At 42.5% G+C, this 13,790-nt stretch overlaps 1 protein-coding gene across 4 annotated transcripts in view; it reads left to right on the top strand.

Moving 5' to 3' along the window:
* The window catches only part of POLK (DNA polymerase kappa), a 922,939-nt gene that overhangs the window by 878,931 nt on the left and 30,218 nt on the right, over nucleotides 1–13,790 (top strand). For all 4 annotated transcript variants that reach the window (XR_013607050.1, XM_078675233.1, XM_078675231.1 and 1 more), the window contains one exon: nucleotides 4,726–4,777. Coding sequence is in view for 3 of the 4 variants with exons in the window: in XM_078675233.1 (XP_078531359.1) it covers nucleotides 4,726–4,777 (52 nt within the window). In the remaining variant the exon portion in view is untranslated. The remainder of the gene's footprint in view (nucleotides 1–4,725; nucleotides 4,778–13,790) is intronic.

Raw genomic sequence — 13,790 nt, 5'->3', positions numbered from 1 at the left:
CGTCCCTTAATGCGCTGCAGACTGCAGGAGGGCAATTAAAAATGTGCAACAAACAAGACTAATTTGCATCTATAATTTTGTCCTGCCACCACAAGGGACTCCATATTGATCACTGCGCTGGTGCAGCCTATGTATGTTTTATTGATAACAAACATTATAAATGAAAGGGAGTTCCTTTACAAACATCCTGCCAAAAGCCATTCATAGCATTGATGACAGAACATTTGCTCTGAGGGACGTTCATTGAGAAAACAGCTATTGAAAATCTAGTTTTGATGTCATTAAGGACTCCTGTTCCTTACTTTAATTGCATAGAACTGGAAGAATACATGGCTTGGTCTTCAGTATATTGCCAACAACACTTACAGCTATACCCGGCCTTGGTCTGCGGCACTCTCACTTATTTTGCTGTTCAAGATCTGAATAACAAATTACAATTCTATCCGCCCATGAGGAATTCTCGGATGTGTTCAGGAATCCCTCATAGGGTGTGTGATCAATTTAATTCCTCATTTGAAGATACCATACAGAAAAATATATGCTTTCACGCTGAAGGAATATGCTGTTTTTAAAGAACTTCTGGAAGAAAACGTCCTAAACTGTTTCACTTGACTCAGTCTTGCAGTGGTGCTTACATTGTTTAATACCGAAAACCGATGGCGAATGTCATCCCTGTCCGAAGAGCCAAATACTAAATGCTGTAACACTCCATAATCGACACACCCTTCCTCTTATATTGATACTTCTGCAAATATCGTTTCAAAACTACATTTCCGAGGGCCCTAAAATGTATTGAGGATCATAGAGGGGTACAATTGGAACGTGGCCTTTAACTCCCAGGGAAGCCATTTTGAATTCGTCTTGATGCCATTGGGCTTTGTAACGCCCGAGCAGTCATTCATCATTTCGTTAACTTTGTGCTCTGAGACATTCAAGACACTCTCCTTGCGCTGGTTTGCCCGCACATGAGGGCGGTACACCTACTCTTAGGAAGGCTTGCCTTGATCCCCAGGCTAGAGCAGTGTACCTTTGACACCAGCAGCCTTCCGTTCTTGTGATTTATTATCTTGGATCAAGGAGTTCAGAGGGATCCCAAAAAATGTTCTAGCTCTTCACAATTGGCCAACTCCATTTACAGTGAAGGAAATACTGAATGTTTAGGAGCTGCACATTTTTACAGCTATTTTAAGAATTTTTGAGAAATGGTGTGTCCTATTATATAACTAACAATAAAAGGGACTCTTTTCGAGTAGGGAGCTGACAGGACAAGGCGTTTTCCTTTTTGAACACCCCGATGTTCGAATGTAGATAAGTACTTTACTGAACCAACAGTTCCACTTATGTGACATCCAGCTTGCAATATGCAGGTTTTCACCAAAGCAGAGTAGCTTTAAACAGCATGTTTTGATCAGTGCAAAGCCTCCAGTGGCCTACTACGTAAAAAGACCATCTGCTCCAATAAGGGCTTGCTCAGTCTAAGGCTGTGAGCTGCTAGCTGGTAATGATGCATTCTCACACTGGTGGAGCATTTTCAAATCTGTTATCCTGAATCCTGATCTAATTGCCACTTCTGTTGGGTACATATGTGCCTTAGTCCAGTCACTTTCCCTAAGCGGCAGAGCGTCTGCTGCCTATCAGGACTTTTATTACATGTAACACAGTTGCGGAGTTCCTCATCAGACGTCTGTGTACCAAGGATATTGCAAGCTTCATCAGAAGGGTTGATAGTACTCTTTATGCAAATGAGGATTCATCTTTGACTCTGTTACTAGTTCCACATGCTTTGACAGAGCGTGTTTGACAAGAAAGTATTTGAAAAATTGGGAGCCAGAAAGGGAGGTTTACCTGCTCAGTGTTGTGAATGATTTAATACCTTCCGAGTCCCATATGTCCCCTAGCTTCATTATACTTATGACATCCCTTTTACGGGACTGTTTCATGTTGCATACGTCATAGAGCAATGCCAAGTCCCTGAGTGGTGTCTCAGGGGTCAGCACACTCTGCCAACCTGCTTTCTGGGTAAGCAGACCCATTACCAGTCCTGTATGACTGTGCTAGTACGGTCAGGTAGTGTTTGAGATTCTGCCCCCATTTAAGAACCTGAGATATGCTTTCATGCAAAGAGCATTTTTTGCTGCCATAAAAGAGGGTTCCTGCTGGCGAGCAAAAACCTAATCTTTACTATCCACCATCTGGAAGGCCCAATAATTTCTCCGTAAATAATGTTGGGTGGTTCCCCCATCGTATGAAACTCCAGTTGAAAGTGCAAGTCGTACCATATTCCCATTCCACAGAAGGGGTCTAGTGCAATAGGCACAAGGTATCCAGAATGAACTGTTCTGGGATTACATCTAGGAAGTAGGAAAGGCGATCATTTTGGTTTTGTCAAAACGGTTATTAAAATATTTGACAATCACTACGTATTTTTAGATAGGTGTTTTAAGTTAATGGATGGGTTGTATATATTCATTATTGTATTGTCGTTACAGCCTCGCCATGCATAAACTTGCTTAAACATTGCATTGTACTTGCATGAACCGGATTAAACTTCTTCCTAAACTTTAATGACTAATACATTTGAGCTCTATCAGGAAACAAAAAACCAGTCCAGTCCAACAACAAACACAGCCGTCCAGTGGTCCGTTTCAGCACCCTCACTCACCCAGTAACCCTCCAGATGCTTCTTCACGTTGTCAGTGCTCTCTCCATGTGCTATGTTCATTCTGGGGCTCCATCTGCATTTGGTGGATGACGGGTTTCAGTTTATGCTCTCCAGCCCCTTCCAGGCACCTGGGTAAGGAACCTCTGCCTGAGGTCTGTTAGCATCAGTCTTTATTGTTTTAATCTCTTCCATGACCTTCCTTGTGAGTCACGTTCTCAACCACTTCGCCCAAAGCAGCAAGCGACTTCTCCAAATGCCTCTTGAAATCGCTGTCTGTAGTGCAAGGGGTATATTATTCCATAGGGCAGTCTTACCATTCTATGCAGGGAGAGATCAAAGAATCATATAGGTTACTAGTCAGTCTCACCAGTGACCTTTATTCTGGGCTTGTTAGCGAAAGGAGGGCCAAGTATACAGTAGGGTTATTTGTTCATATGAGCCGCCACTGGCTAAACAAAGGTTCTCTCTGAAATTCATTGTGGGTTAAAGGGCCATTGGTTCTCCCCTCGGAAACAGACCGATAGATGTTGCAAATATACAAGATGAGATCCATTCTAGTGATGTAATGGGCAGAACTAGGGGTGTGGGCGGTGTATGACGCCGATATTTGGAGACATTTGCAGCTGGGACGACCTCTGATGAGCCAGATTCATTGAGTGGGGTTTTTAAGTTGCAGTAAATCCGAAGTCTGATGGGCTACGTGGGTCGTGTCATCGATGCGACTTTCTGCGAAATTTAGTTTCTGTTGGTTTGAAAATGAGGCATGTTAGTGAAACTATTTGGTAAAAAAAACGAAACCGTTTATAAACACATAATGCATGTAAATTTGTATATAAATACATTTAAATCCGATAAGCCCTTTTCCTGCATAAAAATACGTCATAAGATCTCCATAGATTACTTATTAGACGTGCATAGTAGACATTTCTGCCATAGAAGCACCTGACAACTCTTCGACTTTTTGATGTTTAACATCCACCTCACAGGGCTTGTGCCGCCCCATAGGTTTGAATTTGAACACCATACAAGCAAACATATTATGCACATTTTTATTGTTTTTTTCTTATTTATATTACATGACTGTCTTTTTACCTGCCCAAAACGAATCTCTCGAAACTGCAAGAAACCCAAATTATGCCTTCCAAACTCTTTCATCCTAGGATGCCAGAACCATTACCTTATATGAAGTGTTTCAATATTGGCTCCCAGTGAAAGAGGGAGCACAATTTAAGGCCCTGTTCCCATCCCACTAGACACTCTATAGCGTTCGTGCCTATCCATATCTGCCAGCCTTACCATCAGCATTTAATTTGTAAAAATTAAAAAAAAACATAGGCGCCAGGGCCCTCGTCAGGAGGCCAGTGCAGCTTGCACCACCTGTTGCCCCTGCCAGCATTGCCAATGACAGTTCCAACACTACACAACTACAACCCTTGAAACTCCCACAGATTTGACAATTCAGACTATTCAAGTGCCCCAAAACTAGAAGAATGACCTGGCCGGCAGATAACAATCATTTTGAATGTATATTTAATTATTGAGCTGTTGTGCTGATCTGTAATTTAGACAGACAGCGCCACTATGTGGCAGACTGCCACAAGTGCCGGTGTTGACAATTAGGTGCTGGAACAGAGCACCAGATGCTCGCAGTAGACCTCTGAAGCTACTACATTTTCTTCTGTTTGTTTAGAAATATCTGATGGGGGACCGTGCAAGTTTAAGTCTCTGGACTCTGCAAATAGCCCACTTCAAATAGTCTACACCAGGAGACTACGTCACGCCGAGCATCTTGGCAGGTTTCAATAATATGTGGTGGAGGGTGGGTTGGAGGGAATGGAGTGTGCCTGGGTTGTGCGTCTGAAAGGAATCAAGTGTGGGCTAGATGTTACAACACTTGAGTTACAGTCAACTGTTGTGTTGGTGCTTACAATCCGTAGCAGAGTGCTTACATGGTATCTGTTCAAGATGTCTCACCGTGGGTCCCTTTTAACATATTTTGTTCCCTTCTGTAGATTATTAGTAAGACAAGAACCAATTTACAATACTTTATATTGTTTCTTTAGGTACCTCTGGAAGAGGGCAGCAGGATTTAAATACAGAAACACGAGCAAAAAGGTGAAGAAATATATATGTTTTAAATGTATTGTTGTTTATGTTGTTGAAATGGTGATTTTTAGAAACTGTTTTTTAAATACAACCCTCTGAATGAAACAAAACATAATGCATTTTAATAGCTGAACAGAAGTCCTCAATTAAGAGAGTATCAGCAAATGTTTCAGTTAAATCAAATTTAAAAAAGGCTTCATCCTGAAATTTGTGGGAGAAATGCCAAAAATGAAAATGTTTTCCAGGGTGTTGACAGATTGTGAACATCGGATGTATAACTTTAGTTATGTAGCCGAAGCGTGTTGACTCAACAGTTGTTAATCATGAAATGAACCATAAGCCCTCTGTCATAAACGTTTCCCCAAAGCGCATGATGTGTGGGCTTTTGGTCAGATAGGTTCTTTTCAAACCTGTTAGTGTAAGCAGATTCATTCTGTGATTGAGATGAATTGCTCTATAATGGGTAATCTAAAGCGATCCCGCAATAGTCAGATAGACTTGCCAGCAGAAAAAGTAACCCTCATGTGACATCTTTGATGTTGCATTTCTCATTCTTCTGAAAATCTGCTGTTATATAACTCTGATCTCTTAGAAACGTTCCTAGACAAACTCAATATACATTTTAATATATTTTTAAAAGGTCGACTATCTGCACACATGCGGCATCCAAAACATTTTTAAATTGCATTTTTTTAAATGTAAATGACTCATAACTAGAAAACATTTTCAGTTTTTATTTTTAACAAGTAGGGTACTGTTATGTCCAGATCTTCAATCATAAGCAGGAATTATTCTGGTTAAGTATAGGTTCTTTATTAAGAAACCTTCACAGCAAGCACGAAGCAACGTCAGCTCAGTACAGGAACCAGGCAGTAACTCCCCAAGCTAGAACACTAAGCTAGGAACCTAGAGAGAACATTCTAAGCTATAGAGAATGAAGAGAGAGAGAGTATACAGACAGAACCATAGATACCACACATCTCCCTTCCCCAAAGAGAAAAAAAATGAAGGCAAAGAAAAGGAGGAAGAAAAAAAAAAAAGAAGGAATAGATTAAAGATGATAGTCCTTGAGGTAGGCAGGAGCAGAAATGTTGCGAGAACTCCGCCTGAGAGGAGGAGGAAGATTAAGCTGAGCAGGAATGACATTGAAAGTCGAATCAGAACCAACAGAATGAACATCAGAGGCATAAACATCATTGTTGACATCAGAAGGAGAACATTGGTCCGACAGTGAGGAAGAAGGACCAGGAAGATCCAAATCATCACAACCATGAATGGCTGAAAAGTCTCTTTGATGAGAAGACGTGGAAGGCTGAAGATCCAAAGATGAGGAAACAGAAAGGTTGTTGTCTTCCTGGTCTTTTGAGTCCTTGGGAACAAAAGGATTAACAATAACAACATTTCTTTTACTCCACCACTTCCCATTGGAAAGTAACACGGCATTCCTGGAGACTCTGACAACTTTGGAAGTAGGATAGAATTTTGAGGAATGACGACTGTTTTTGAGAGGTCTTTTGACCTTGACGGAATCACCCACATTGAAAGTAATCACTTTAGTTTTGAATTTATCATCATAAGCAATTTTCATCTTGTTTTGCATAGAAACAACCTTGTCGCGAACCTGATCAACGTTGGGTAATTTACCATCAACCTTAGTTTTGTCAAGAACCCAGGGAGGGCTAAGCTTGGAAGAGCCAAAACGTTTCTTTAATAAGACAAAAGGGGTAATTCCAGTAGTGGAATGGGGTGTGTTATGATAGTTCCACAACCTTTCTTTAACAGCTTTGGAAACATCCAGATTCTGCATGCAGGCTAATTGGATGGTGTCTTTTAACATTCTGTTAACCCTTTCAACCATGCCATTTCCTTGTGGACTGTAAAGGGCAACAGTCAAATGTTTAATGTCAAGATTGGATAAGAACTTTTGAGTGACTTGGGACTTGAACTGGACACCATTGTCGGAGACAAGAAATTTCGGGATACCTTCTCTGTGAAAGAGGTCATCCAGAAAATCAATGACACCAACCGTGGAAGGATCAGACATGAACCTGCACTCAACCCACTTGGAAAAATAGTCCACCAAAACTAAGGCGAATCTCATATGAGGTTTCAAGTTGTACATGGGACCAATAAAATCAATGCCCAGTTTCTCCCAGGGGCCCTGAGGATAGGGAACAGGAATAAGGGGCGTATTCCGCAGCTTAAGGGACTTATCAGCTTCAAAACAACAAGAACACCTGCCCACAAAATTTTCAACATCAATATCAAGATTGGGCCACCAGTAGTAGAGTCGAAGCCTTTTCTTGGTGCCTGTGATCCCTAGATGACCCAGATGAGCCAAATTCAACAATTTAAGTTTGAGTTTGTTGGGAGGAATTAATAAAGATCCCCTCATCAAAAAATCATCTTCAACAGTAAGTTCATCTTTGACTTTGGCAAATAAACGTAATCCAGAATCAAGATTCCTGTCAGCGGGCCAGCCCTTGATGACATGATCCTTGAGTACATTTTGAACCTTGTCCAATTTAACACAATCCAACCACTCATCCTTGCTGATGATATTCTCAGAGAACAACAACCCATCAACCATGCCTACGACACATTCAGAGTCCTCACAAAGTGAAGAAGAATTTACACAATCTTTAAGGGGACACCTAGAGAGGAAATCGGCACGGGTGTTTTTACCCCCAGGGATATGAGAGATGGAGAAATTAAAATCGTACATCCTTGAGAGTAATCTGACTAAACGAGGACTGAGATTACTGTGGTCTTTATCAGACAAAAGGAACACCAAGGGTTTGTGGTCAGTCACCAAAATAAATCTTCTACCCCAGAGGTAAGTCTCAAAATGCTTGGTTGCCCACAGACAGGCCAGAGCTTCCCTCTCAATGGTGCTGTATCTGCGCTCTGCAGGAGAAAGAGATCTGGAAGAAAAGCCAACTGTCTGTTCCACCCCGTCAACCAATTGAGACAAAACAGCCCCTAACCCAATGCCACTTGCATCCACCGTGACAATAGATGGAATATCATCTCTGAAAGAATGAAGAGAGGGGGCTTGAACAATGAGGTTCTTTAAGTGCACAAAAATCTTATTAAGAGAGTCATCCCAAACAAACTTTTCGCCTTTCCTGAGTAATTTTCTTAAGGGTTCAGTTTGCAGGGCAAAACAATCCACAAATCTTGAATAGTATTCACAAACACCGAGGAAAGATCTAAGTTGATCTTTGTTTTCCGGACTGGGACTGTCAACAATGGCTTTAATAAGGTCTTGTTTGGGAGAAATGCCACTGCTAGATATGTGATGGCCAAGGTAATCAATGCTATCAACCATGAACTTGCACTTTTCTTTCTTTACAGTAAAACCATTGGTTTCCAAAATGTTCAACACTTCAGACAGTTTCTTTAAATGGTCATTACCACACTTAGAATAAATAAGGATGTCATCTTGATAAGCCAACACATTGCTGCAATTGCTAAACATTTTATACATGAGCTTCTGAAAGACAGAGGCAGCAGACGCAAGCCCAAAAGGCATGCGTAAGAACCTGAAGGGACCAAAAGGTGTATTAAAGGATGTCAAATCACGGGAATCTTCACTGAGTTCAACCTGGTGATAGGCGGATCTTAAGTCCAAGCACGAAAAGACTTTAGAATCACCAAGTTGAGCCAACATGTCTTGTATTTTGGGCAGGGGAAAACAATCTATTAAAATGTTTTTGTTTAAAGACCTTAGGTCGATGCATAGCCTAATGTCTTTGCTGCCCTTTTTTTTCGCAATAACGATGGGGGCGAACCATTCAGAAGAATTTATAGGCTCAATAACTTTGTCAAGGCATAGCTGCTCTAGGTGTAATTTTAGTTGTGACCTAACAGATAAGGGAACATTCCTGACTTTATGGACCACAGGAATGGCATCCTTTTTGAGAACAATGCGGTGCTCAAAGTTATGAACGAGACCCAGCTTGTCCATGAAAAGAGCCCTATGTTTGGCTAAAAGTTGTTGTAGGTCAAGATTGGAGGAAGAGGAGACATCAACTAAAGAAATAGGACAGGATGTACCTGGTCTTAAAACCATGCCAAATTTGCCCTGATCTTTCCAACCTAAAATGTTGTACCCATTTTTAGCAACATATATTTTGGTAGCAATGGATCTGTCCTCAAATTTTATGGTATCATTGAAGAATCCCAGCATGTCAATGGAATGCCCTCCAAAGGAAATGGTGTGAATATCAGGAGGGAATAATTGGGAAGAATTCCAGTGTAAATTATATAAAATGTCAGTGACGAAGGTGATTGGAGAACCAGAATCCACCGTCACTTGAATTACTGTGCTACCAATGGTGATATCGCAGATGGGACCACCATCATCCAATTCAGCATCAATGTATAACACAATCTTTTTAGAAGAAACAACGGTACATACATTCTCAGGTTCAGAAAACTCAACATTTTCAATCGCATTAATTTTCACAGGATTTCTGTTACATACTCTGGTAAAGTGACCAGTACGTTTACAATTGAGACAAGTTTTACTCAGAACTGGGCAACCTTTGAAATTGGCAAGATGTGAAGAAGAACCACATCTGAAACATGCAAAGTTCTTTTTAGGTTCTCTAGAATCTTTGTTTTTAAACTGGGGAAATTTTGGTTTGATGTTTAGAGCACTGACAGCTTCAGTTATGGTGTCACCTTTACCTTTGTTCAAAACCCTTTGAGAAGAGACAGATCTCTCGATTCCCCTCGCAAGTTCAAGAGTTTCGTTGAGAGATGGATCCCTACAACAAAGCAATCTCTCTTGGACCTTTTTGTTATAACAGTTAACTACTATTTGATCTCTGAGGTAAGAATCGATATTACCATCGAATTCACAAGTTGCTATCAAAACTCTAAGTTCTGTCAAAAAGGTTTCAATTGACTCATACTCAAATTGATGTCTAGTATAAAATTTGTGGCGCTCCACCACAACACTAGTTTCGTCAATGAAATATTTAGCTAATCTAGAAACAGCTTCTTGGAAACAATCCCACTCGGTTTCATGAGGTTGAGGAGAAACAGGTAAATGATCAAAAATGCGTTGACCTTCAGCTCCAAGACTGTTATAGAGTAAAGCTAATTTCCTGTCTGGTTCATATTTCTGACCATCTAATGCAATAATGTAACTGCCAAAACCCTTGAACCATTGTTTCCATTTAGTTTTAGGTACACCAGGCTCAGGAAGAAAATAAGGAGGTGTGACAATATTTTGAGACATGTCAAGGCAATAATGAGTACAGAGAATACAATATAATAAACAAAATTAAAACACAAAACAATATCAGTCAATTAAGGGTTAAAGTACTTGTTAAGATGTGCACATCATCGAGTAGAATTCAATGAGATGTGCTGTGGTAGAAACAGAATCAAAGACTAGAGTGGATCAAACCTGAAATCGAATAAGTTGTTTGAAATCCAGGACAGCGTTTATCAAAAATAGGCTAAAAGAAAAAAAAACGCTGTAATTATAATGAAGAGTGCGTAGCTCACCGTGACTAAAGTTGTGATGAGTTTGAAGAAACGAGCGCACGAAACTGAATGCGCTTGTAATTGAGGAAGGAATACTTGCGTGACCTTTACCAAGATGGAGTCACGTTGGATTCACGTAGGAAAAACGTGAGGCGCGTCACTCCGTTAGAGACCAGGCGGAGAACTGTGACGTGCGCGATGGCTGACTGGGAGGAGGGACGAAGATGGCTGGAGTGGAAGACTCGGTCAGGTACGTTCCATTGGAATTCTCGAGCTGAAACTCGCTCGAGGGAGGGAACGTGGAGTCTATGTCGCTCGAGACAGACACGCTCGAGATACGCTCGAGGGTAACGGTTGCGCAGCTAGTTTGAAAGTGGCGCTGGATCGTGGAAAATAGTCAAAAAATTTTAAAAGTTGAATACGACCTTTGAAGAGAAATCGCGTATATTGTTGAAAGGTTTCATGCGCTTCTCGATGGTCGAGTAGGCCTCCCAGTGCTTCAGTGGGTGCTGAAGGTGTGAAGGATTCAGGAAAAATCCCAAACGTCGCCAATTTGTTATGTCCAGATCTTCAATCATAAGCAGGAATTATTCTGGTTAAGTATAGGTTCTTTATTAAGAAACCTTCACAGCAAGCACGAAGCAACGTCAGCTCAGTACAGGAACCAGGCAGTAACTCCCCAAGCTAGAACACTAAGCTAGGAACCTAGAGAGAACATTCTAAGCTATAGAGAATGAAGAGAGAGAGAGTATACAGACAGAACCATAGATACCACAGGTACATTATAGTGGCACAGGAAACACCACCGCTACATACCATTATAAAAAGAAGAGTGAAATAACACAAACAAACTAAACAGTAAAAACTGAACCGTCCCTTCAAGAAACTTTGAGACTGCACTGTCCATCGTGCCCAGCATGCAGTCAGGCAGTTTGTTGTTTTCCACACTGAAGAAGATCCGAAACTGTTTTTGTCTTTTGTAAAGGCTATTTATGGCTAAAACACAAATCCTGTCGGGGCTTTTTATTATCACCCGATGTCTTAGGCATCAGCTAGCTTTTTCAAGCATTTTTCCTCGTGGGAATTGTTTTTTCATTTTTTCTTCAGGAAGATTGTTTCACCAGTTCTTTTCCTTCGGTCATTATATCTGCAGTTTTTGATAAATGTCAACATCGTTGTGGTGAAATATCTAGGGAAAATGTATGTTTTATCTGTTGACTCTGAAGCGAGAGGGCTAGCGTCTGCTCTCTCTGCCTCTAACAGTCCTGTCAAGCATCACGCATCAGGTGTGACACTCACGCATTTCAGTGCGGTGTTCCGCATCACCGCACTGAAATGCATTGTCACGCATTTTGCTGACTCGCCAGCTGGTGCCACCAGCGGCGCCTGTGTACGGCTCTGCTGCTCCGAGAGACAGCAGCTGCTGGGCTCTAGTTCGTAAAGTTAATCACTATGACTGCTCAGGGTCCCCCACAGGCGTCGGAGCTTTACCTTCCACTGTTAGCTAAGGCTACAGTGCTGGCAGGCTCACAGTCTGCTGTGCTACAATGTATTCTGATCACCGGAACTATCAGTCAGGTTCTCTTCCAGGGGATCCTCATCAATAGTCATAAGCATTAGAATATTCCCGCCCATGCGCGGGACCCCGGAAACAATATATTATATGTGCCCCACATATATTATAGACATATATATATAAATATATATATATATAAAAATAAGCAATTGCAGCCAAATAAACAATAGAGCTGGAATATGCAGTGAAGAATTTCCACAATACAGTGAATTCTGTATTAGAAACATGAGAAACAACACCAATGCTTGTTTAGAAACTGTTTTAATGTACAGAAAACAGTAGAAATTCTCATAACACACTGTAAGCATATACAGCTCCCAGGCTGCATTGCAAAATCCCAGTCTAAAAAGACTGAAAAGCTAACCTGTAGCTGAATGCACTAAAACTGACGCTGTGCCTTTAAGGCACCTCTGCCCCTAGCTTCCCATCATGCCTCAGGGGTTACAGTTAGGTCAGTTGTTCTTTCCGGCTCCTTCAGGAAGGACCCTGGATACACAGCTCCACACTTTTCTGCCTTTTTCAGTCAGAAAATCTTCTAAAGAACAATTTTTTTGATTTACTTTGACTTTTCACATCATAGTCAAGTAAATAACTGCTTAGCAGTCAATTTTTTGTGAGGTTTTTCCTTTCAGGATGCCCTCACTTTTTGATGATTGCCCTTCTTGTGGCCACAAGAAGGCAAAAACAGACTCTCATGAGGTCTGTATTTTATGCTTGCCAGAGGATCATGATCCTAAAGACTGTTCTCATTGTAAAAAGCTGTCTGACAGAACACTTAAAGACAGAGAGAGGAACAGACTCTATAGTCTGGCCCAGAAATCCATGAGAGGAAGATCTGCGGAGAGAAAGAGTTCAAAGAGACCCAGAACTCCCTCCAAAGGCAAGTCAGAACGTCCATCAACCTCAGCACCGGGCTCGGCGCTGAAAAAACGACATCTGATGGACAGTTCAAGAGAAAAAGCTCCGTCGGCGTCGAGATCGGCGTCGATGAGGAAATCGTCGTCGAAAAGAGGTTCGCCGTTGTCGAGGAAAGCTCCGCCGTCGTCAACTAGGCGACGATCGGCGTCGAGAGAAGCCACGAGATCGCCGTCGACGAGAGGTTCGGCTTCAAGACATGAGTCAACTCCGCCGCCGTCAACCAGGCGACGGTCGGCGTCGAGAGACAGATCACACTCGCCGTCGTCTCGACGTCGACAGGCTTCGAAGAGTGTAACACCTCCGTCGACGTCTCCACGGAGGCGCTCGGCGTCGAGGAGCAAGAGCCCCCTCGGACGATCGTCGTCGAGGAAGGGATCATCTAAGGCACGTCGGCGCTCGTCGTCGAGGATGTCCGATCCTCCGCCATCGCCACATGCCAGGTCGATGACATCTCCGTCGCCGACAGATCAACGTCGGCCGACGTCGAGAGCTCCGTCGACGGCAGTACTAGACCGTTCGACGTCGAGACCTCCGTCGACGGCAGGATTAGGCCGTTCGACGTCGAGACCTCCGTCGACGGCAGGACAACGCCGGTCGACGTCGAGACCTCCGTCGACGGCAGGACAACGCCGTTCGACGTCGAAGGAGATGACTCTGTCGTCGGCACATCATCACCGATCGACGTCGAGGGACCACAGATCATCGTCGAAGCATTCAACGCCGAAAGTTATCGCCCCGTCGACGCCACAGAGGCGTTCGACGTCGAGGGAAAGGCTTTTGAGACGTCCTCCAACACCGGTGAGACGGAGATCACCTTCAGTGCCTTCGACAGTCCTGGTGACACAATCTGCTTCACTCCATTCCTCCTCAAGTGCCTCGGGGTCAACCGGGTCATCTTCGAGGAGTAGGAGTCCGGTTCAGAAGAATCCCCATCGGGGTTACACTTCACATATAAGACTTTCGCCAAGATGGTACGCTCCTTTGAGTAATTGGAAGGATTCTAAGGCACCAGAGAGACTTCAAAGG

The sequence above is a fragment of the Lissotriton helveticus genome, chromosome 2_1 (assembly GCF_964261635.1).
Source record: "Lissotriton helveticus chromosome 2_1, aLisHel1.1, whole genome shotgun sequence".
Lineage (NCBI taxonomy): Eukaryota > Metazoa > Chordata > Amphibia > Caudata > Salamandridae > Lissotriton > Lissotriton helveticus.
Note: the sequence above shows the minus strand (reverse complement) of the source record. Positions and strands in the feature narration are given on the sequence as shown.